General features: G+C 30.9%; 2 protein-coding genes and 1 pseudogene across 17 annotated transcripts; all 3 read left to right on the forward strand.

Moving 5' to 3' along the window:
• Nucleotides 1-10,078: 10,078 nt before the first annotated feature.
• On the forward strand, nucleotides 10,079-12,819 carry LOC114315775 (uncharacterized). The gene is made up of 3 exons (XM_082882246.1): nucleotides 10,079-10,241; nucleotides 11,537-11,866; nucleotides 12,270-12,819. The coding sequence occupies exons 1-3, from the start codon at nucleotides 10,166-10,168 to the stop codon at nucleotides 12,425-12,427; spliced, it is 564 nt and encodes a 187-aa protein (XP_082738372.1). The 5' UTR covers nucleotides 10,079-10,165; the 3' UTR covers nucleotides 12,428-12,819.
• Nucleotides 12,820-13,706: 887 nt separating this feature from the next.
• Nucleotides 13,707-21,342, forward strand: LOC114304129 (tRNA-dihydrouridine(47) synthase [NAD(P)(+)]-like). Of its 16 annotated transcripts, none has more exons than XM_082882254.1 (13): nucleotides 13,707-14,143; nucleotides 14,226-14,439; nucleotides 14,817-14,915; nucleotides 15,037-15,111; nucleotides 15,185-15,247; nucleotides 15,557-15,621; nucleotides 18,632-18,775; nucleotides 18,860-18,907; nucleotides 19,131-19,241; nucleotides 19,347-19,618; nucleotides 19,733-20,005; nucleotides 20,480-20,761; nucleotides 20,908-21,342. In XM_082882254.1, the coding sequence occupies exons 11-13, from the start codon at nucleotides 19,880-19,882 to the stop codon at nucleotides 21,034-21,036; spliced, it is 537 nt and encodes a 178-aa protein (XP_082738380.1). In that variant the 5' UTR covers nucleotides 13,707-14,143; nucleotides 14,226-14,439; nucleotides 14,817-14,915; nucleotides 15,037-15,111; nucleotides 15,185-15,247; nucleotides 15,557-15,621; nucleotides 18,632-18,775; nucleotides 18,860-18,907; nucleotides 19,131-19,241; nucleotides 19,347-19,618; nucleotides 19,733-19,879; the 3' UTR covers nucleotides 21,037-21,342. The 16 variants fall into 16 exon arrangements, 15 of the variants coding, with proteins under 15 accessions (XP_082738380.1, XP_082738388.1, XP_082738378.1 ...); XM_082882255.1 differs by having other exon boundaries at nucleotides 13,708-14,143; nucleotides 14,295-14,439; XM_082882262.1 differs by having other exon boundaries at nucleotides 15,037-15,247; nucleotides 19,716-20,005.
• On the forward strand, nucleotides 19,143-19,760 carry LOC145797623 (eukaryotic translation initiation factor 6-2 pseudogene; annotated as a pseudogene).
• Nucleotides 21,343-22,605: the final 1,263 nt, after the last annotated feature.

Consider the following 22,605-nt stretch of genomic DNA (forward strand, 5'->3'; position numbering starts at 1 on the left):
TAAAAAACATGAATTAAAAGTTTTTTTTTCCTTCTAATTTTTGGATAATTATGTTTTATTATTTTATTTTTAATTTATGCAAATTATTTATACTTCATAACATATAAGCAGAAGTTACACCAAAATTCTAACACAAGTTTAAACAAATAAATAAAAAAAACAACTGAATTAGCTGCCCTCCTTTGTGAAATCATACGCGACAAAGTGTTTGATAACGGTTTAAGATCCATTACAGCGTAGACCTTGCTAAAAAGACAGTTGAACTGAAATGGGTTACTAATATAATATCAAGTGGTTATATGTACCAACTCTGTATGACTTGTGGATGGATTTACAAATTAATTCGAGTTTTTTTTTTATTTCTTTTTTTTGACAAAGGTAGACATCAGTTAGTAAGATTAGAAGTTAGATTACTACTAAAGGGCCACCGTTGCTCCATCAGCTTGAATCCTAAACTCCGAACCCACTGTACCCTAAGAGCATCTCCAATGGTGTGCCGTTAGAGCTGCTATTGCCAGATTATGGCAGCAGTTGATAGAAAGACACCTCTAATGACAAGTTTTAGCAGTTGCTATCTTTGCCAAATGCCAAAACTGTCAAGTCACCTTCAACCAACCATTTCCTCCCTCCCTTCCTTTTTCATCATCTTTTCCACACACAATTTCAATATTCACCCAATAATCACACAAATTTCAACATATCAAACACAGAATTTCCAAACAATTTCCAACATTCCAAATTTCAACATAACAAACACAGAATCACCAAATTTCAACTTTCCAAATTTCAACATACCAAAATCACCAAATTTTCAATTTTCCAAATTTCAGTTTCACAAATTTAAAGTAAACAAAATTTTTAAAGAAAAATAAAAAATAGAAGAGAGATAGATGATCTTCTTTGTGTTCTTTGATACAGATGATTCTACAGATGATACAAATACGTGATCTTCTTTGTGTTCTTTCATATAGATGCTACAGTGAGAGAAACAAAGGGATGGGGGTAGACGGCAGTGAGAGGGAGAGAGAGAGGGATAGATTTGGAGGTGGGTTTGTGAGATTTGGAGACATGGATGATCGATTCAGAGGGAACTGAGGCTTTTGGAGGCAGATCTGGCAGACAGTGGTGATTGGTAGACGGCGACAGGTTATAGGAGTGAAAAAGAGTTAGACCTGGGTTCTAGGAGTGAGAGAGAGAGAGAAAGAGAAGTGTCTATCCGTGAGAGAAAACGACTGATCACTTGGATAGAGAAGAGATATATAGAGAGAGAGAGAGAGGGGGGAGTAAGATAAAGACAGGGGTGGGGGGTAAAAAGAGACAAAGAGCAGAGAGAGGCAGGGGTGATGGATGGAAAAGAGAGAGACAGAAAGCAGAGAGACTTTCGGTGATAGACGGAGAAGAGAGAAATGGAAAGCAGAGAGAGAGACTTTCGGTGATGGAGAGATAATAAATGAGATCTGAGAGTGAGAGAGAGAGACGGAGACTGAGAGGGAGGAGGTGATGATGAAACCAAATAGAGAGAGACAAAGACTAAGATTGAGAGAAAGAAAAGAGACACGTGGACGATGGTGATAAAACCAAATAGAGCCGTTGTGCTCTGTTTGGCTAAAAAAGAAAAATAAAAATAACAACAAACGCTCGGATGATGGTGATGAAACCAAATAGAGCTTTTGTGCTCTGTTTGGCTAAAAAAACAAAAAAGAAAAACAAACACAGCTTGTGTCAAACAACAATATATTAAAATGGTAATATTTTGAATTTTTATAAATAGAAACCCTTCATCTCAAATTTATTTCACAGCAACCATTACACATTTCATTTTTCTTTTCTCCTCTCTTCATCTCAATTTGATGTCACAATAAACTTCCGAAATTATATTCGTTTTAGTTTTTTTACACAATCACTATGGAAGGTTCATCAAAAACAAAAAGAGGAAAATCTTTCACTACTGAAGAAGATGTGACAATTTGTAAGTATGGTGTCACATTACTGAAGATCCAATTGTTGGGAATTCGCAATCTCATGCTCATTTTTGGGGAAAGAATTTTTGAAAATTATTGTTCGCTGCAAAATGATCACTCAAGAAAATAAGTGTCAATCTCATCTCAATGAGGTGTAATCATGAAATGTTGCAACAAATTTCGTGGGTGTTTGACACAAGTCGAAAATTTACACCCAAGTGGAATGTCTCAAGTTGACATAGTAAAATTTTATATTCATTTATTTATGTTAGTTTATTTATTTTGTCTTATTTAAAAATGAACTAATTAATTAATCTTAGAATTTATTGATACAGATGCAAGCAAAACTGCTATACCATTAAGATGAAAACTGTTATACCACCAAGATGAAAACAAACATTTTACTTTTAAACATTATTGGCCAATCTTGCAAAATAATATCAAGTGGCAATATGTAACTCCTACAAACATAGTGAAGTCAAGGATACATACATTGTTTTCCCTAATTCAGCCCCCGATTCTCCTATGGATAACTACATTTCTCTTGAAGATGACACCAGTCCAAGTGTTGGTAACAATCCAACTGTTGGTGAGGGCAGTGTCTCTGCAAGGGGTAAAAGGCCTATGGGTAGGAAAGCTTTAAAAGAATTATTTCAGAGAAATTAATAAGTAGTTGAAGCTGAAGTCCAAAAAATGAGCATACAATTGGAGACATTTAACCAACACCTTGCTAAGAAAGAAAAGAAAAAAAGATGAAAGAGAAGAAAAAAGGATTCAAGCACTGTAGGAGATGAAAGAACTTGAAATAAAAAATCATGACTTTGAGATCAGAAAACAAGAACATGAGATGAAAAGGAAGAACATATGATAATGAATGTGGACATTTCTCATTTGGACCCTCAGATGAAAGCATATTACACAATGTGAAAAAATGAGATTTTCGCCAAGTGGTCCTCAAATGGCAGCAGCCCAAATTACTACTTCCCCCTGCCTCCTGATGAATAATTACAGGATAATGTATTTTTAAATTTTACAATGTTATTTATTTTTTAATGTAATCGTTAGTCTTTATTTGTAATGTCACTACAAAAAAAATCACTTTTGGCGACTAAATTTTTAGTCGCCAAAAGTCTGTTTTTAGTCGCCGAAAGTCAGTTTTTGACTTTTCCCGACAAAATTTTTTAGTCGCCACATTTGTCGCGTATTTCTGGTCGCGGAGGGTATTGGCGACTAAACTTTTTTTAGTCGCCAAACATAGGTGTTTATCGACTAAAAAATTAGTCGCCAATAGTGTTTTTCACTTTTGGAAATAATACATTTACCGACTAAAAATTTAGTCGCCAATAGTCACTAAATCGCCGACTAAACAGTTTAGTCGCCAAAATATAGACTTTTGGCGACTAAAATTTTAGTCGCCAAAGGTGTTTCCGGCAAAAAAAAAAATCGACTTTTTTTTGCTTTTCTTGAGTTTCGAACCCTAACCATCCCATATTCCCAGCCTTTTTGCACAACACTCCCTCCACTATGCCACTACAACTTCACATGAATATATATGCAATATATATTATTTATATAGTATATTAACCGGATTAATACAAAATAATAATATATACAAATATAATTATTTTAATTTAATATAATTATTTAAAAAATAAATTATTTACTAAAAAAAATTTAGGCCACTTTTGGCGACTAAAGTCAGTTTTAGTCGGCAAAACCTCTACTTTTAGCTACTAATTTTTTTTAGTAGCCAAAAACAGCCACTTTTGGCGACTAAAGTCAGGTTTAGTAGCCAAAACTCCTCCTTTTAGCTACTAATTTTTTTTTAGTAGCCAAAAATAGCACTTTTGGTGACTAAAGTCGGGTTCAGTCGGCAAAACCCCTCCTTTTAGCTACTAATTTTTTTTAGTAGCAAAAAATCTGCACTTTTGGCGACTAAACTGAATTTTAGTTGCCAAAACCCCTACTTTTGGCTACGAAATTGATTTTAGTCGCCAATAACTATGCATTTGGCTACTAAATTGTCTTAGTCGCCAAAAGTGATTCCATTTTAGTCGCCGATTGTCCTACTTTCAGCGACGAAAATTCATTTTTTAGTCGCCAAAGCTGGATTTTCTTGTAGTGTGTCATATTTTTATTTTGTAATGAAATTTCATATTTGTTTTTATTTTTGAATATTTTCAACAGAAGAATGTAATATTATTTTTGCAATGTATAATGTAGCAAAATAGTTTAGTATAATTTAATTTTTTCAATAAAGTATAATGAAAAAATAAATATATTTTTTCAAATGAAGGCAATTAAAAGATAAAATATTTTTATTTTTATTTTTTTTCCAATTTTTCAAATTTTTATTTATTTTTTATATTTGTCTAGTGGGGAATAATATAAATATATATATATATATATATATTACAAACAGTTAAAAAAAGGTCACAAAAGACAAAAAATAAACAAAAAATAAAATCACAAAAAAACTTATATCCAAACAACACCTACAAATTTGGAGGAAAAGTTGGTTGAGATTTGCCAAAGAAAAATGCTTCCTACCCCCAGCTGGGGATGACACCCAGTGAGGTGTCAGCTGGGGGTTGGAAGGAAAAAAACAGTTTTTCTTTTTTTTTTTTTTTTTTTTTGATTTTCGACCAGTGGGGGCGCGCCACGTCACTGGGGGCGCGACCCCCACTGGGTGTAGGAAGCATGGTTGTTTGCCAAAATAGTAAATGACCATTAGAGCACCATTACTGTAATTTGGTAAAATAGCACTATTCATTGCTAAATTATAATAATAGCAATGGCATTATAGCAACAATGGTCGAAAATGCTCTAAGGTGTAACGTAATGCCAAACTGTCACAAGGGTCTCAGCAATTAATTTGAGTTGAGCAGCGTAGCATGTCGTATTTGTTTAAATTTAGTTTTTTTTTTAATTTTTTGAGTCAACCTCACATGAGCTTTAATCAAGTTGATCACAAGAGTAACTTGGTTTTAAACACTAGATTGTTCAAATTTTTCTTGAAAAATGAGTTCTAAAATATGTTTAACCTCCATTTTTATACGTTATGAACCTATTTTGAGTTTTTAACCAATCATACTTGGATTGCTTGATTCATTTTACAACGGTACTTGTGCCTAAGGGTGTGTGCAGGTTTGAGACTATTTTAGAAAAAATCATCAACCAGCCAATCCTAGACAATTTGAGAATTTTTAATCTACTGCAAGTCTACTTATCCACTAAATCATCGGGTTAATAGAATATTTTAACATATTCAAACCAACAGTTTGGGCAAGTCGATCGCGTTATAAATACAAAATGAAAAAGAACATCAATTACCATATAACCTTAGTTTTTTTTACAATTAAAAAAATAAAAATAAAAAAAATCGGTATTTATTCTTAAAATTCCAAAACAATCATCTTGGGTTAGTTTGTAGACATGTTGACAAATTTTAATACGTAAACTAATTAACTTGTTAATTTTTGTCATCTAACCCACACAATTCAATCCACTCATCTATAATTTGAATGGATACACGATTTTTTTGCGCAGCCCTAGTTGTGCATCATTTGCATTGCACCATGCAATGCAAGTAGCCAAAAGAAGAACTACCTACAATTTCACATGTGTTCTTTTTTTTTGATATTTTCGGTTCAACTTAAGAATTGTTTTCACATAACATGTGGTCTCCTCATACAGTGGGTCTACAAATTTTTAAAATATAAATTAATAAATAAATAAGGAGAAATTATAATATATAAAAAACTCTAGAGTTTGATTCATGTAACAAAATAAATTGTGAATTTTTAATTTTGTAGATATTGTAGTCATTCAGGGGCGGAGGCAGCATAGGGCCAGGGGGTCACGTGCACCCCCTCAATTTTGATTTTTTTTTTTTTATTATTGCCATGTATAAAATGTATTCTTTTTTTTTTCCTTAACATTTTCTTTGGCTAAGGATTTATTATATTGTTCACAACAAGTAGTTATTTGATACTTTGAAAACACTGTGTGATATTATTTATATAGTAGTTTAAATCAATCGTGTAACGAAAAATATTATAGATTGGATATAATGAACTCATTATTTTCAAGTAGTTGACATACCACTTAGTGTGATTTGTGATTTTCTATGCTTTGAGTATCACGTAGGTAACATCATATGGTACTCTAAGACTGTTTAATAATTTTCATTCAAAATACATCATTTATAAGTAATGTCATCGCTTTAATATTTTTCTATCAAATAAAAATTAAATAGATTTTATAATAATTTATGCTATAAATGATGTGTTTTTATTTTTTAAAATTAGGAATTTTGATCCATAATTTTTTGTGTTGAAATTGCAAACTTACATCATTCCACACTATTATAGAATTTTGATTTGTTCTTATTAATAATGAATATGTAATTTTTTATGTTTAAAATAATCTCATAAAATTATGATTATCTTAATGTTGCTCATGATTTTTTTAAAATAAAAATTATAATTAATAAATGCTCCCTCTAACCTAATTTTCTAGCTCCGCCACTGTAGTCATTAATTTCAATATATACACATAAAATATCTAATATATATATATATATATATATATTTGTTCAGTTTAATGAGCAAAATATCATTTTTTGGGGTAGTTTTACTTAACAAAAAAAAAAAAAGAAAAAAGGCAAATGACTTATATTGAAAACAAATCAAAAGATCAAAATTTAAATTTATAAAATAAAAAATTTAGAATTTATTTTGTTACAAAAATCAAAATATTTAATAGATTATAAAAATCTAAGATTAAGATTTATTCATAGAGAGTGGGCCTACAATTCTGAGAAATTATTTTTAAATTAGTTTTCGTTTGTCTTTATTAAACTTTTTTTTTTATTTTATATTTTAGACATTTTTATTTTTATTTTTATTTTTATTTTTATTTTTATTTTTCTTTTGTAGATACATTAAGATTAGATGAATCTAATAAGTAAAAAATAAAATTAAAAAAATTAAAATATGAAAAAAATTTCACTAAAAATTAACAAATATCCGAACAAAAATGCATACAATTTTTTATTCGAATTTTAGTCTATCTTTAGTATATTTTTTTAAATATTTTGACTAACTTTATACATCTTTATTAGGTGCATTAAAAAGTAAAAACAACTAAAAAATCACTAAAAATAAATAAGAATTTATTTAAAAATTGTAAAAAATAAAACCAAACACACATTAAAATTTTGGAACAATTTTTATTTTATTGGGTTCCATAGACTTTTTTTTCCCTGCGGGTAGCGCCATCATCAACCATTATTGGTGCTACTCAAAAAAAAAAAAAAAAATTCAGGCCTCGTTTGGGAACAGGCTAATTTAGTAACTTTTTAGCTATTTGGCTAAAATATGAGCTAAAAAAAACTAGTATATTTGGGATGACTTTTTGACTTTTTACGAAGAGATGTGCAAAAAGTAGAGAAAAAATAGAATCTTTGACTTTTTGGTATGGGTTGTTGACTTTTTGGCTAATTTAGTAACTTTTTGACTTTTTAGCTAAAAAATTCGGTTGCCAAACGAGGCAGTGCTTGGTTTCAGTGTTTTAAATTCATTTTTTTAAAAATTGAGTATTTTATTTTTTGTATTTTTTTTATTTTTAGTGAATATTTTTAAAATTTTAAGTATTTTTTTCTTTTTTGAATATACCTTACTTAGATATGTTTAAATAGTAAAATATTTATGAAAAAATATTTTAAAAAATTAATAAATATATAAAAATACAAAAAATCTACTGATTTATATATATATATATATTTGATATTTAGTAAAATTTTTAAATTTTTTTTACAAATATTATATTTTTTAATTATATTTATGTTAGGTATATCTAAAAATTTTAAAAATTAGTTAAAATATTAAAAAAAATTAGTGAAAATAAAAAAAATACAATAAACGAAATGTAAAATTAAAAAAAAATAAATTTTAAAAACTAAAATGAAACTGAGTGATTACCGCTGGAGTCTTTGACCGGCAACTGGTCAGTTCGGTAGAGACCTTCCAAATCCATGTAGGGTCCCGCCCCACCCAGCACTGCACAGATTCATAAAGGTCTGAAAAAGTAGGGTTATGTCGTTTTCACATAGTCCAATTTCTAGCATGTTCAAGTCTATTCTACTAGGTAATGAGAAATTGAAGGCGCTGTTTAGGAACAAAGTGTTTGATTGAAATAGTCCATAACGGTAAAAAATAATAATAATAATAATAATAATAATAATAATAATTAATAAAATAAAATATCACATTTTATATATTAATTAATTATTTTTTTTCCAAACAGTTATTTCTTGAACTATAAAAAATCACAAATCATCACAAACATAACTTTTTTTTCATCTCATAACATAGTTCAAAAATAAAAATAAAAAAATTAACTAAAATAGTCAAATTTCTAAACAGAACCTAATGTGGGAATCAATATCATGGTTTTAAATAAATGGGAGATGATAAAATTACACAAAAATGTCATAAATTTTTTATCACAAAAATCATAGGCTGCGTTTGGAAGGGTTTTGGAACTTTAGTTCCACACTTTGATTTGCTTATGGTGCTTGTTTACAGTTTTTAAAAATTAATTCCACGTTCATTTTTGAAAACTCAGTTGAAGGCGGGGAAAATTTGAACTAACCAGTCGTCCGGCCGGTTGACCGGAGCAGTGCAATTTTTTTTTTTTTTTTTTTTGCAATTGACACATGTTAATTTTTATATATTCAACAAAAAATATTTTCCGAATTTTTAAAATTTTTTTATGAACTTTGATAGAATTTTGAGTTGTGTATTTGATTATAAGTTGCAAGTTTTTGTATCAAATATCATATGTCACATAAAAAATTTCCCACTCAATTCAAAACTCTTTTCAAAACTCATTCACCAAACAAATTTTTCACACTCAAATTATAATTCCAAAACTCACAAACTCAAAATACAACTCCTATTCTCAAATCATATTTAGAAAGCTCTACCAAATACTACCATAATTTTTTCATCTTAAAATGTCATAACAAAAATTACAAAGTATAATAATAAAAATCACAAAATATCATAACATTATATTTTCAACTTTAAAATATACATCATAAATTTAATATTCGTAATTTCACCACAAAATATCATCACAAGAAACCATAACTTGCACGTTGTATATTTCTTCTAAAACAAATATATGATATTAAAAATTAAAAAAAATAATAGATAAATTATAAAATATCAATCGATAAACTCACAAACACATTCCAAACTTACTAAATGAATTTTACGAGAAATTATATATATATTCAAGGTTTGAGCTTGTAATAAAATAAAGGGGGATGCACTAATAAATCCCAAATTAATAACTTATGCACTGTTTAGTCCTAAAAGTTTTCTTATAGACTGAAAGGTCCCATTACAATGTTAATAACATCAGATACAATGTTAGTAACATCAGAATCATGTTACAAATATTAGATTTCAAACATCTAATGTTCATCAAATTTCAATAATGTTTGAAAATATAGGATGAAAAACATCTAATGTTCATCAGATTTCAATAAATTTTAAAATTATAGAATGAAACATCAGATCATTTACATCATTTACATCATGCTGATGTAAAAATGGGACTAAATGGAGCATAAGAAAACTTTTAGGACTAAATGGTTCAACGTTTCAAAAACTAGGACTTATGGGTAAATTTTCCTAAAATAAATTTTTAATTTTATCGATTTAAACCTTAATCTTTTAATATTTTTTCAATCTAAACCATTTTTCTTTTTCTTTTTGTTAAATACAACTATATGAAAAGTGTATTTTAATTATTAAACTCAACGTAGGTATACAAAAAATGTCTAAAAGATTCGTTTCCATTGAGTTTAATGATTAAAATGTATTTTTTCATTTAGTTTTACTTAATGAAAATAAATAATGATTTAGATTGAAAATAAATTAAAAGATTAGACTTTAAATTCACAAAATTAAAAGCTATTATTTTGCTTTTTTTGTTTGTTTGTTTGTTTGTTGGGAAATAAGGTTTATTTTGTTATAACTATTCTAGTGCACTACAGTCCATGGTTTGAAAATTAGTATAAATAGCAATCCCAAACCATGAATGTTCACAGAGTTAGTCCTAAACTACAAAATCCTTAAGCCCAGTTTGGCTCCCCTCATTAGCCTTCATTTCCTTCACCATCAGTGTCCATGGCTTCTTATATTAGCTTGAAGGCCCTGGCAATCCTAGCTCTTGCACTTGCCTTCTGTGTGCAAGGCATCATGGGTTAGTGAAAGCTTTTCTTTGGATAAATTATATTTTTAATTTTTGTAGTTTGATTCATATTTTACTTTGGTCTATACTATTTCAAATTGAATAGTTTGATTTTTACCCATTCAGTTTAGTATCAATCCTTTTGCTCAAGTTAAACATTAAAATTAATAATATTTGGACACTTATCGATCTCCTAAGATTTACATATAAAAAAAATTAAAGGGAACTTACGTGCAGGTTTTAATAGGTGAACTTATTGTTCAATAACTCCTGTGAAAATTAATGGCGTTTGTTATCAAACCCTATTAAAAGTCACTAATTATTAATTTTTAGCGACAATTTAAAAGTTGTCACAAAAAATGTTACTAATTATAAGTTTTAGCAACAGTTTAAAAAACTTGTCACAAAAAGATATCACTAATTTTCAACTTTCAGTAACAGCTTGAAAAATTCGTCACAAAAAGTCACTAATCGTAAGTTTTAATAACAATTTATAAAAACCTAACCTGATGGAGGACACTATGATAAAAGGATTCTTTAATTTAAATTATTAACAACAGTTTAAAAATTCGTCATAGAATTCATCATAATATATACACCTCAATTTATAGAAACGTCAATATATACAAAAGATGTTTTACATAATTATTATTTTTGTATTTCAAGCCTAAATTGACCAATACCATAGACCACATCGCATTTTTAGAAGCAAAATGCTTAATTACTAAAAATTTAAAGATAAATTACAAATACATCTTTGAGATTTACTTAAAATATAGATTATTTTCTATGGTTTGAAAAATTACAAATACTCATTTTTAGAATTTTTTATTTAACAGAATTAACTGAAAAAATAAAATTCCTAACTACTCTCTTATACAATAATAAAATTACTTGAATTATTAATTGAAATAAATTTCAGACATCATTAAAAATTAGTAATTGAGTTGATGATTTATTTATGAAAGGTGCTATTTGTTACGAAATTAAAAATTTCAAGGGGTAGGATGTAATTTCTAAAATTATAAGGAGTAATTTATATTTTAAGCAAATTTTAAAAAGTGTATATTTATAATTTATCAAAAAAAACTTATATAAACTTTCAAAATGATATATTAATGGCATGTTTGTAGATTATGATTATTATGTTTATGTTTTCAATAAAAAGACAGCAACAAGTCACATTATTCTCCACTCTAAAAAACAAGGTCATGTTATGTTTGTATATTATTATTCATTTAAAAATATTCTTTTAATTAACTTGTTTTTTGGGATATATATATATATGTGTGTGTGTGTGTGTGTAGGTGGAGGAATCGAATGTGAGAATCTCAACAAGGACTCGTGTGCATTCGCGGTATCATCATCCAGTAAGCGTTGTGTGCTCGAAAAAACAGTGAAAAGGAGTGGAGAGGAAGCGTACACGTGTCGTACATCAGAGATAGAGGCTGATAAATTGAAGGACTGGATCGAGAACAACCAGTGCATCGAAGCATGCGGGCTTGATCGGACGATGCTTGGAATCTCATCGGACTCTCTTTTGGAGTCTCAGTTCACTCACAAGCTTTGCTCAACTCAGTGTTACGATAGCTGCCCCAACATTGTGGACCTCTATTTCAATCTTGCTGCTGGTGAAGGTACATTTCTAACGTACAACCTTATTCAGAGGTGTTTTGGCAACACACTAAAAAGGTCAAAAGTCAGCTTTTAATTTATTTTCGGTCATATCACCTTTCATATGAAAAAGTCAAAAAAAACCAAAAAGTTAACTGTTAACCATCTTTTCAAAACACTCCTTAGCACAAGAGTAGTGTCATCAAATTTTCAAAAAAATTGTTAATATATATGTTCATTACAATCCTATATCCATCCATTCCTTATTGTTAAATACAATGCCAGTAGGCGGAAGAAAAAAAAGAAAAAAAAAAAAAGAAATCCATTTAATAAATTCTGCTAGAGACTGTTATTATGCATTATTAATACCATCCATGTCATTTTTTTTCTTTTTTCTTTTTTGTTTAAATAAAATAAAATTGGCAGGTGTGTTTCTTCCCAAATTATGTGAAGTACGAGGTGCAAATGCACGAAGAGAAATGGCTGAGATCAAAAGCTCCGGATACGTTGCACCTGCACCTGAATCAGGAGGTGTCCACCCTGTGAAGTTCATGACAATTACTCCAGCAATGGCTCCTTATTGATTCTCCTAATTACTACTATATATATAGATGTTATATTAAGTTTTTTAAAATTGGATTATAGTAAGTATACAGGCAATAAGGAAGTTGATCCAAAGTTTTTAGTGGCCGGGCTTGATTGATGGCATGTTCAATTTGCTTTAACAAGTCATGTGCTAATTACAATTTGGTGGATTTTTACCTTTTCGTTTTTTTTAACAATTTGGTGTGTTTTTACTGTATCTCCATCGTCATATACCATATGAAGTTATGAACAATGTTCGAAAGTCTTGTACTTTATCATGTAACACTCTTATTGTAATGGGTTTAGGCGAAACATAAGCAAGGATTTGTTGGTGCATTTTATGTGATATATATATATATATATATATATTGTTTTTGAGTTTGTGTCCAAATTTTTTGGTACAATTTATACTTACAACTTATTAATTAGAAATAATTTAATCAAGTTTAAAAAATTGATAGTCTAAGAAATTGAGGATACTTTTGAATTCTATTTTCTAATCATCATCTTTTGACTTCAAAAAGGTTGCAACAAATAAGCTCATTCATTTCTACAATTTTGTTTCAACACAAATTTTGAAATATGTGAACATTAATAGGTCATAATAGTAATTTGGTATGGACTACCGAAAAATATGGAACACTCCTGAATTGTAATTAAACTTACTAATCTATTAAAATCCTATCTAGCAAAAAAACTAAACAAAAAAAAAAAAGAAAAAATAAAATAAAAAATCAACGGGGCTTTAGACGTGGATTGGTGGTATATTTTTCATTCCCACAATTGTGAACTTTAGGAGCTAGAAGAATGTGAGAAGCTAAAGTATGAATTTGTAAAATTGATTGATTGGGCTTTATCATTTTAGAAGGTTATGGATTGGTAAGCCTGAGCAACAGGTTTAAAATTTTGTGGCTCGGTTTAAAATTTAGGATTAGTGACAAGTCAGTCCTATGGATTTTTTGACTTTAAGCAATGTTAATATTACATAAATAGTTATCAGAATGATAAATTTTTCAAGAATGATAAATTTCTCAATTATATTGATAAATTTATTAATCTAATGAGTATGGAGGGATGAAGTGCCTGCTGCGATTTTCAGTATTATTCGGTCTGAATCTTCTTAGTCTGTTGACGTTAATTTGCCTTTCTAAAAAAAAAAAAAAATTCACAACTACACATACAAACAAAACCAAAATAAATTACATTGATAAACTTTTCATTCATAAGATCTACATCCGTGAATTTTTTACTCATGATTTAAGAGTGCATAAGTCCAGTCACTACAAGAAAAGTAAGGATTAACGGCGTTGATTTGACGGCGTTTAGAAAAACGCCTTTGTTTCTAATTTTTTACGGCGTTTTTTTAAACGTCGCATTCTTATGACTAATACGACACCGTTTTAACTTCCGAAAGCGCCTTCAAATGTTTTTCGCTTTTTTTTTTTTTTTTTTTTTTTTTTTTGACGTAAATAGCCTATTCTCTCTCTCTCTCTGGCTCTCACTATACCCTTGATTTAACTCTCTCTTGGTTCAAACCCTTTCGTTTCTCTCGATTCAAACCCCTTCATTTATTAATCGATTAATCTGCAACCCTTCTCTTCAAGTATTCGATTCACCCCTTCGTTTATTCGATTCAAGTATTCGTAGATTGTCGATTCGCAGATCATAATGTGCCATCTCAAGTTCGTGTTCGAGTTCGCAGGTCTTTCTTCATGGTAAGTGTTGATCAGTCTCGTCTCTATCTTCTCACATTCAAGTTCGATTGAAGATGATACTTACTGAAATCATTCGATTCAGGTATGCTAGGTTTTGTCTACTTTATCATTCTTAGATCAGATTGATTGAAGATCTGTTGATCGATTGAAGGTGATTTCGGAGTTCAACCTTCTTCAGCTTGGTGATTCAATCTCAGATTCATTCGGCGATTTCGAAGTTCTCTCTCGATTTCAAAGCTCGGTGATTCAATCTCAGATTCGTCCGGCGAGGAGAGTGAGCACCATCATCTACCAAGGTGAGCACCATCGCTTCAGAAAATCTCAAGCTCTATATCTCTCTCTCTCTCTCTCTCAAGTTCTTCCTTCCCGTCGATTCTTCTCCTAGGGTTTTCAATCAATGTTTTGAAGAATTTTAATCTCTGTTTTTTATTGTTCAGTTTGGATTGATCAATCAGTGTTTTATACATCTCATTTATTTTCCCCAGATCGCCAGAACTGATTTTTCAACCAATGTTTTTTATTTTTTACTCTCTGATTTTTTATTACCCTGTTTTAAACCCTAAATTACCCTGGTTCAAAATGACCTGTTAGATCTGGATACTATTGAACTAACAATATGTCTGTTTTCCAAGAATATTGTATTTTACTATTGAGCTCTTGTTGTCCTACCCAGATATTTGGCGGTGTGGGCATTGCTTGTCTGCCATTGGGACTTATCTTTTCATTCTTTCGACGTCCAAAAGCTGTTATCACTCGTTCACAGTTTATTAAGGTACCTTTTGCATTGTGCTTTATGTATACATATGAAATTACCTACTTCTGCCTTCTGTATCAACGTAATGGTTATTTGCATGTTCAATTTGATAATAGGCAATTGACTCGATAATTTGTAGGAAGCAACTGAACTAAGTAAGAAGGAAAGAGAATTGAAGAAAGCAACTGATGCGCTTCGTCGGATAGTTTACATTGTTGGTTGACTTGTCTATGTATCCATGGTTAGATAGATTGGAATCGGGTACTGACTTATTCTTAACCTTGTAGGAGCTGCTTCTTCTGGAAGAAGATGTAAAGGCTTTAGAAGAGATGTATCCTCAAGGTGAAAAGGTGATGGTTTGAAATTTTTTTAATGTGCTGACCTGCACATTTTTTCAAAAGCAGTTTTTTAGAATATGTTTTCTGAAAAAATTTCAATAAAACTAAAAACTAATTTGATGAAAGAAATGAAAAAATAAAAAACACTCATCATTTTTATATGGTTTTATCTTTTTTTGGGTGTAGAAGTAATTTTTAAAAATCTGAAAATATTATTTTTGATGTTTCTTTTTGTCAAACTAATTTCTATTTGAAAAAAGAAAAAAGAAAAAGAAGAGAGATTTGATTTTGTCTCCTGACTTTACTGCTTGATTCATTCAGGCGGAGACTGCATGGGCCATGACTGTTCTTGGATACTTGGCCAAACTAGTGTTGGGGGTTTTAGGGTAAGTGCGAATTTTATGCATATCATTAATTGTGACTTTGACAAACAAAATGTTATTTTGATTTCCTTGAAACTGTCATTTTTTGGGTTCTCTGCAGAAAATTTTAGATGAAAATTGTGTTATCACACCAAAAACAAAAAAAAAAAAAAACAAAAAAAACAAAAGGAATTTAAAAACTTTTCTTATGGATAACATACGGATGATGTTTAGTTTCTAGTTATTTGTTCTGGCCTTTAATTTTAAACGCAATGTATTTGGGGATAGGGAGCTTGCTTTGATGTGTATGAAGTATTATATTTCTTATGGGGATATTATTGTTGGGTAAATATAAGATGATCTACATCTCTTTCGTGTTGATTGTATTTGCTTTCTCTTTTTATTATGATATGCGTTTCTCCTATACCTTACTTCACACTCCACTATTCGTTTGTTCTTGGCATTTAGTTTAGGTGTGAAAAGAGTCCAAATTCTCTCTTTGGAGCATGAACAATCAAGAAAAGTTCTATGTTCTGACTGTATGGAAATTCCTTGAAAGCTGAAGGACCTTGAAGGCTAAAAGACCTTAAAGAAAAACATTGAAATGCAATTTTGATGGCACCGTTAATACACATTAATAACATTGGCAAATCACCTAATTAGTTTATGGTTCTCTCTTAGATGATTTTGTTTGAACACTGTAGTTATTGAATTCTATAATGTATGCTAGTTTAATTCTAGTTATGACATGGAGATTTTGACACGGGTCTCTGATTTAAATTACAAAGTAACATTTTGTGCATACTGTTATAGGGGGATTGTGCATGATGACTATGTTATTTGCTATGCTTCTAGCTAATATTAGCATCAGAACTTCATGAGCTATCAGAAAGCTCTGTGGCTGTGTTGGCTGCATTTAGTCAGGGATTTGAAAACTCGATTGTAGTGTTGTTCTTATCACAAGTGTGCCAAGGTAGTCGAGTGGCTGCGCTATTGCTCAGGACTTCAACCCATGCAGTTGTCATTTTCTTTTCTTCTTTCCTGCTTCCACAACCTGACTCTGTCAGCCCATATAGTAATTAGTTGAGTTGAGAGCTCCAGAGATGGTGAAATATACAGGGAAGACTCAATGTCTGAAACATTTCCAAGAGGAAATATTAGTTTGTCTTTTCCCTGGTGAGATTTTTCAAAAAGAATATTTGGAAAATTGGGGAAAAGTTAAGTTCATCTCTTTTCTTTTTCTTAACTCAATTGTGACATTGACGTAGCCGTAGGTGTAACAATTTTGAGGTGTGTCTGACAAAGGTTGGGAAGAGTCCCATGAGTCCCATGAGTTTCTTAGAAGTGTTGGTGTTTCTTTGCATTCACTTATTTAAAACAATATTCTAAGCAAAGCCTACATAAGACACGTTGGCTTATCATATTGATTGGTTTAGTTTTCCTCTTTCTTTATTAGCATCTTAATTGAAATAATATAATTCTAAGAAGTATGGACATGTCTAAGAAGGTGCACGTTCGTGTTTGACATGTATTTGACACACATTCATTGGACACTTCCTAACATGTGTTAGACACATAGGAAACGCATTATAAGTCTAAACAAATAACTTAGAGGATACAATGATAAAAGAAAAGCAATGTAATTTATATCTATTAATCCCTTGTCCTTTAAACATTAGGAATTAATATTATGTTGTGTTTTATTATCTTTGAATGAAATATTGGTATATATGACATATAATAAATATCTATAAACTTGTATACTTGTGTGCATCTCCCACATGTGGTGCCCTGCATTTTTCTAAAATTGATGTGTTGGTGTGTTTGTATCATGTCACATGTCCATATTCGTGTATGTGCTTCTTATATATAATTCTTCCTTGCCAAGACCCTTTTAAGATTTATATGCATGACATGTGACTATAGTTGCTCATCATGTTTCGGGTTAGTTTTAGTTAGTGCCAAGCCCAAAACCAAAATGGCCAAATTTAGTTCTTAAAAAATGAAATCATGTTCAAATTGATTATGATATGATCATATGAACAAAACTGAAATCACGTTCAAAATGAAGTTGAGATCAGGTTGGTTGGGGTTGGTTCTCTTCATTGAGAAGGATTTTGTAGAAACTGCAGTTGTGTCTCTCAATACTATAATCCAAAATTAATTATAGATATAGAGAATCCTTCATCCTCATTAGCTAAAGTGAGCATAATTTGTAATTGTTTCTCATGATTTACATAGCTGCTTTGATTTTTTGCCCAAATATTTACACCGAAACCATCCAAAATGAGCAACAGAAACCAAACCCTTCAAATAAATAAATAAATTTGAAATAGATCATATTATATTATCAAAGAACAAGGAGAAAAACTAGGACAACTAGGAAACTAAATAAATTAGTAAATAAAAAAAAAAAGAAGAGAACGACAGGGGAGAGGGAGTTGAAGAGGATAGAAATAAGAGAAAAGAAGACGCTAAATAAATTAAAATGAAAACTCCTTGTTTGGTTGTTGGAATTGGCCATGTGAAAAATAAGATGCCAAATACTATGTAATGGAAATTACTTACACGAAGAACTTGTGAGTTCAAATGTGGAAAACTTTATATACATAAAACTAGGTTAGTATTTTCTTATTGATTTTATGTTTAAGTTACAAGGTTAGAATCTAGGGGCACTAATGCTGAAGCATGAAAGAAGCCACAAAGGTTTGGTCTGTATTATATCTAGTCCACCTTTCCTAGCTTCTGTAATTAACAGGGCAAACATGAATATCCTCATAAATCAGCCTTCAAGTTATTATTAGTTACACATGAGATATACCATTTATTTGGTACATATGAGTAGTGGAATTATATTTGGTAATCTTCTGAACTATGTGAAACGATACTCATGGTTCCTCTGCTTGAATTAGGTTAGGGCTGCTTGCAAGTCCTTGCCCTTGACATTGTACCTTTACTTTTGTTAAGTTTTGACCCTGAACTATTTAAATTGCTATTAAACTTCTTTGACTGTTCTATTCTTACTGTTATACAGGAGAAGGAACAGTCTGCTCTTCGTGCACAGAGCAACCCTGTTAGAAGCAGCAAAAGCCAGGCTAAGATTACTGAAGAAAGCGTGCCCAAGACTGTGAAGTTCCAACCCTTCATCCAAGAAGAAGCCTTAGTTAGTATACACAATGTATGTATAATTGTTTTGCACAATCCTTGAGTATTTAATTTCTTTACGTTTCGTGTCAATATTATCTATGTTAATTCCCTTCAGGATGTTTTCCCAAGTACAGCAGAGCAATTCTTTGGGTCTTTCTTTGAGGTATCAATATTTAGTTCCAGTAGCCCAGGCATTGCTCCTTGCTCTACTGTCACATTGATTATGTAGTTTTTCTAGTTTACGGTAATTCATTCAGTTTGGGTAATGATTCTTTGTTAAATTTAGGTAGATGTCGGCATCAACAGGCAGTGATGATTCTTCTTTTTTATGTTGTAATACTTAAAAACTTCTATTAGATAACACTTATATTCATGTTGAATTGCAGTAAACTGAGGAGATGATTGCAAATGTTCTTGGGGTAGAATTTTTTAGGCAGACAATTGCTGGTAACATTCTTGTGGGCAACTATTGTGCCTTCTCCAATAAAGGTGGCCTGGTAAGAAATTATACCCTGTATCTGTGGCAATCTTATCAAACATTAGGTACCAAAATTTTATCTTCTTTTGTTGTCCCCTTTCTAATGGCAATTGTGTTGGAGCAGGTCCATCCTCATACATCCATTGAAGACTTGGATGAACTTTCAACCCTCCTTCAGGTCCCTTTGGTGGCTGTGAACCGTGGTAGTGAAGTGATAGCCACTGGCTTGACAGTTAACGACTGGACAGTGTTCTATGGATCAAATACTACAGCAACAGAATTGTCAGTCATTGAGAGTGTCTTCAAGTTGCAAGATGGTGATGTGGGAATTTCAGGAGATGGCTACAGGTGGCGCAAGTATGGACAAAAAATGGTAAAGGAAAATCCTCATCCCAGGTGTGTGCCTATCTTTCAGTTTAACCTTTCTCTAAATCCTTCATTTCCATTTACTCTGCAACATTTTGTGTATTCATCATGTCATAAATTACTGTAGTTTTGATATGTGAACAGGGTCAAGCTTCAGAATGGGCGCTGCTGAGACGTCATTCATCTGAAGAATTGTTTGGGGTTCAGATATGTGGGGCATATCCTGACACAGTTGCACGGATAGTTGAACTTATAGATCAGGAATGTACAGTGGACTTCATCGATATCAATATGGGGTGCCCAATTGATATTGTTGTTAACAAAGGTGCTGGATCAGCTCTTCTTACAAAACCAACGCGTATGAAAAGCATTCTACAAGCAGCTTCTGGAACAATTGATAGACCTATTACTGTCAAGGTACTGAGTAACATTTCATATAATTTTAACTTATGTTTAATGCCTAACAAAATGGTAAACTTTTTAAAAAGAAAAGTCTCAAGTGAAGATCCATCAGTTTATGTTGTTTTCAGATGACATAGTTTTATTGTTTTAGTTAATAGGACTATAGGAGTGAACTTTAAGCTGGAAATTGTGGAGAGAGAATTTAGAATCTAAATGTTCTAGGTTACTTAAGGCTTTAGACAAAATATGTAGTGTAATTTTAGCAAAAGTAGAAATAGAAATGGAAATAGAGTAAAACTTGTTGGCTCCTAGATACATAAGAATGACCATTCCAATATTTGGATTCATTATGCATAAAGAAGGAGAGGTTGAGAAGGATGTAGCCCATAGAGCTAGAGCAAGATGGATGAAACTTCATTTGTTCTTTTCATGATTGTGATTAAGCTTGTCTGAGACTGATATGCATTCTGTTGTTTGTTGTTACTCTAGGTACGAACAAGTTATCTGGAGGGAAAAAACCACATTGATTTGTTAATTGAAGATATTGGAAAATGGGGAGCCAATGCGGTAACGATACATGGGCGATCACGTCAGCAACGCTATAGCAAGCTTGCTGATTGGGAATACATTTACCAGTGTGCAAGAAAGGCTCCCGATGCTTTGCAAGTCCTGGGGAATGGTGATGTCTTTACATATTTAGACTGGAACAGACACAAGTCTGATTGCCCTGACCTTTCTACATGCATGATTGCTCGTGGAGCATTAATTAAGGTTCGCATTTGGATCTTTGGCTTGCTTTGATTTGTTTTATTATGCTGCAATTTATATCCACATAATATGTTTGTGTATTTTTAAACACTACTGTTTGAATTCTCTGGCTTTTGTAAAACATGAATATTATATGCTGTTCTTTGCAGCCTTGGATACTTACTGAAATCAAGGAGCAGAGGCACTGGGACATAAGTTCTGGGGAACGTTTATATATTTTGAAGGAGTACGTTCGCTTTGGACTAGATCATTGGGGTTCTGATGCTAAAGGAATATGATGAAGCTTTTTTTATTTGTTCTTGTTCTTTTACCTTTTTCCCCCCTCTAATTCTTTTTATCTTGTTTAATTGGATTATAGTGTACTGTATGGTTCCAAATGTATCATCTATTGCATATAGTTTAGGCTCATCTTTGGATATAGTTGGAAGACAAGTGGTATTTTTAATATTATAAGTCATGTTAGTGTGCTTTCTATTCCTTTTTAATTTTTTTGGGCTTCTTGACCATTTTGATTTTAATTGATGTATTTAAAGTCTGAATTGTTGCTATTCTTAGGTATGCAATGCATTGTTTCTTATTTTTAATTTTGTTTTCAAGCTTAGTTTATTTATTATTTTAATAAACATCAATTATTAGTTTTTAATAATTGTTTGACAGGTATTTTTTTTGTTCAACCATATAAAATTAACAAAATTTAAAAATTAAAACAAAGGCTATGGCGGCGTTTAAACAATGTCACTATATCCTACTCCAACGGCTAGATATTTAAAATGTATAAATGTCTATGACGGCGTTTTCAAAAACGTCGCTAAATGTGATAGTGACATCACTGGCAGGACATTTGGCGGCGTTTTTAAAAACGCCGCCTATACTAATATAACGACGTTTTTCAAACGTCATAAAGTTATAGCGACGGCCGCGTCATCGACGTTTGGTATTAAACGTCACGAAAAGAATTAGTGACGTTTTTAGTACTTTTAGCGGCGTTTTTTAAACGCCGCTAAAAGTAGATTTTCCAGCAGTGAGTAGAAGCCACTAGTAATTATCTCAAAAATTTTAAGCATAGATGCATATGAGTTTTGATTGGTCAACAGGTTTGAATTATATTTTTGTCGTCAGGCTCTACCTAGAATTTTAAAAGAGTGGTATTATTAACAACCCATGAATTATTTTAGACCTCTTATTTTTTTGGGCTCTACTTATAAATTTTAAAACCCTTAAAATTTATTTTTCCCCTCAAATAATATCAAAATTATTCTTGTGAAAATATTCCACTCATTAAATGCACACCCCCACACTTAAAAAAAAAAAAAAAAAAAACCATTCCAAAAAATCTAACAAAACCCACAAAGAAGAAGAATAGTCAATGTGATTACTGTTTTTACTGCCTCATCTACCATTGTCACGGTTGGTATACTCTCTCTCTCTCTCTCTCTCTCTCTCTATATATATATATATACATATATATAATTTCTTAGTTTTCTCGTAATAATTTCTTTTCTTGCAGGAAAAAAATTATAATAATTGGTTTCGTTATTTTTGTTGGTATATACTATAAAATTGTGAGTTTAGTAGAGAAAAACACAGCAATATTATCAAAGTTACGCGATGAAGGAATAACTTTTGAACGTGATAATGGATTTGGGTTACTTCCGATAACTTCTGGAAGTGTTAAAAATTTTGACCATTTAATGTGTTAAGAAATTTCTATGTTCGTACTTGTATTTCCAAATTTAAAAAAATGAAAATTTCTGCAAACATTAAGAATTTTGACCGTTTAATGTGTTAAGAAATTGCCATGTTTGAACTTGCATTCTAGAGCATTGTTTATTTGTTTGGGAATACTT

Source organism: Camellia sinensis, chromosome 8 (genome assembly GCF_055761805.1).
Source record: "Camellia sinensis isolate YWXY chromosome 8, ASM5576180v1, whole genome shotgun sequence".
Classification (NCBI taxonomy): domain Eukaryota; kingdom Viridiplantae; phylum Streptophyta; class Magnoliopsida; order Ericales; family Theaceae; genus Camellia; species Camellia sinensis.

Bases quoted from the DNA above. Each gene is read 5' to 3' on its own strand.
- LOC114315775 (XM_082882246.1), top strand. From the start codon at position 10,166: ATGGCTTCTTATATTAGCTTGAAGGCCCTGGCAATCCTAGCTCTTGCA. The intron at 10,242-11,536 runs GTTAGTGAAAGC...GTGTGTGTGTAG, and splicing joins CTGTGTGCAAGGCATCATGG to GTGGAGGAATCGAATGTGAG. The intron at 11,867-12,269 runs GTACATTTCTAA...TAAAATTGGCAG, and splicing joins CAATCTTGCTGCTGGTGAAG to GTGTGTTTCTTCCCAAATTA.
- LOC114304129 (XM_082882262.1), top strand. From the start codon at position 19,880: ATGGGGTGCCCAATTGATATTGTTGTTAACAAAGGTGCTGGATCAGCT. The intron at 20,006-20,479 runs GTACTGAGTAAC...TTGTTACTCTAG, and splicing joins ATAGACCTATTACTGTCAAG to GTACGAACAAGTTATCTGGA. The intron at 20,762-20,907 runs GTTCGCATTTGG...TGTTCTTTGCAG, and splicing joins CTCGTGGAGCATTAATTAAG to CCTTGGATACTTACTGAAAT.